The 1,420-nt window shown below is 33.3% G+C and overlaps 1 protein-coding gene across 1 annotated transcript; it reads right to left on the bottom strand.

Moving 5' to 3' along the window:
• Positions 1-207: 207 nt before the first annotated feature.
• Positions 208-1,124, bottom strand: LOC145005858 (uncharacterized). The gene is made up of 2 exons (XM_078964975.1): positions 774-1,124; positions 208-656 (listed from the first exon to the last, which is right to left on the bottom strand). The coding sequence occupies exons 1-2, from the start codon at positions 940-942 to the stop codon at positions 409-411; spliced, it is 417 nt and encodes a 138-aa protein (XP_078821101.1). The 5' UTR covers positions 943-1,124; the 3' UTR covers positions 208-408.
• Between the last annotated feature and the right edge of the window lie 296 nt (positions 1,125-1,420).

Genomic DNA, 1,420 nt, shown 5'->3' with positions numbered 1-1,420 from the left:
TTCTTTTGCATATGGCTAAATATATATAATCCTTAACCACTTCAACAAAACAACATTTGTGTTGTTTTCCCCCAATATTTCCCATGTGTCTAACACGAAATAAATATATAAATTGTACCCACATTGGCTACATCCGCATAATATATATTGGGTATAATAATAAATAAAGAGAGTGAATTGTCAATTGTTCATACTTGAAAGTTGAAAGCGTACATATAACTTTGCGATAAGATTACTCAATAGAAACCTCCAAAATCCCTAATTTACAAAAATCTCCTTTCATTTTTTACAAATGGTACAACACAAAAAAGTAAACACTACGCACAAACTTGTATATTTCACAAAGTATGAAAGGTAAGGGACTAATCTTGTACATTTTACAAAAATCAGGGACTAATGAAAAAGAAGTCACGAATAAGCCAATCGATGAACGCTACGATCTTTGAGAATTCCAGCGTAAAGAGCCATTCTATTGGCAGGCATAGTTATTTTCTTTTTACTCCCTTCATCTTTTAACAATGACGAAATAGTGCTCAACTTATTAAAATTCTTACTTTGAAGTCTCTTTCTAAACTCTTCTCCATTGCCACTTGGTTCCATCACATCTTCTGCAAAGTGAACCTTCTTTTTCTTTTTCACCCTCTTCTTCGTCCCACCTACACCAAATCAAAAAAAGGTCAAAAATCAAAATCAAGAAAAGAAAAAGTCAAACAGCCTAAGGAATTTTGACCAAATCAAAGTCAATACGATTTCAAGAAGAAAGAAACACGAACCTATGGAGATGCAGGGTCTTGGGTGGTTGATGATTGAGAATTTGGTGGCTCCGGCGACGGTGGTGGTGGGTTGTTTCTGGAAGCGGAAGGCGAGGAGGATGACGGTGCCGGAGACGGCGGCCATGGCCGTCGCTAAGACCATTCCGTTTGAAGCAAAGATTGATGACATGACAGGATTTTTAGGTGGTTTTTGCAGAATTTGGAAGATCGGAGAAATGGGTGTGAGAGAAATCGAAAAAAGAAAGAGAAAATGTGGGTTTTGATTAAAGAATTCGCGATGGAAGTTGGAAGTTTGAAGTGTAGAAGAATGTGTTAATGGTTGGTTTGTTGGTTCTGGAAAACGAGACTGAGTTTTTAAATAAACAGGGGGAAAATGTGGTTGGTTAGTTATTTCTTTAATAGTTTCGATATAAAAACACAACAATTTTATTTAAACTGATATATAAAATTATAAATTATACAGATAATTAAATTATTTTATGCCAGCTTTTATTACGAAACTATTTTTAAAATCAACATGTGTAAATTTATATCATTATATAACAAATTTGATTGTTTAAAACAAAATTCGGCTTATTAAGAACTCATCACAATATTATATCTATTAGACATGTAGTATTAAAGATTAATTTAGAGATAGTTATATA

This window comes from Lactuca saligna, chromosome 7, assembly GCF_052625555.1.
Source record: "Lactuca saligna cultivar CGN05327 chromosome 7, ASM5262555v1, whole genome shotgun sequence".
Classification (NCBI taxonomy): domain Eukaryota; kingdom Viridiplantae; phylum Streptophyta; class Magnoliopsida; order Asterales; family Asteraceae; genus Lactuca; species Lactuca saligna.
The sequence above is the reverse complement of the archived record's forward strand: the minus strand, read 5'-3'. Positions and strand labels throughout refer to the sequence as shown.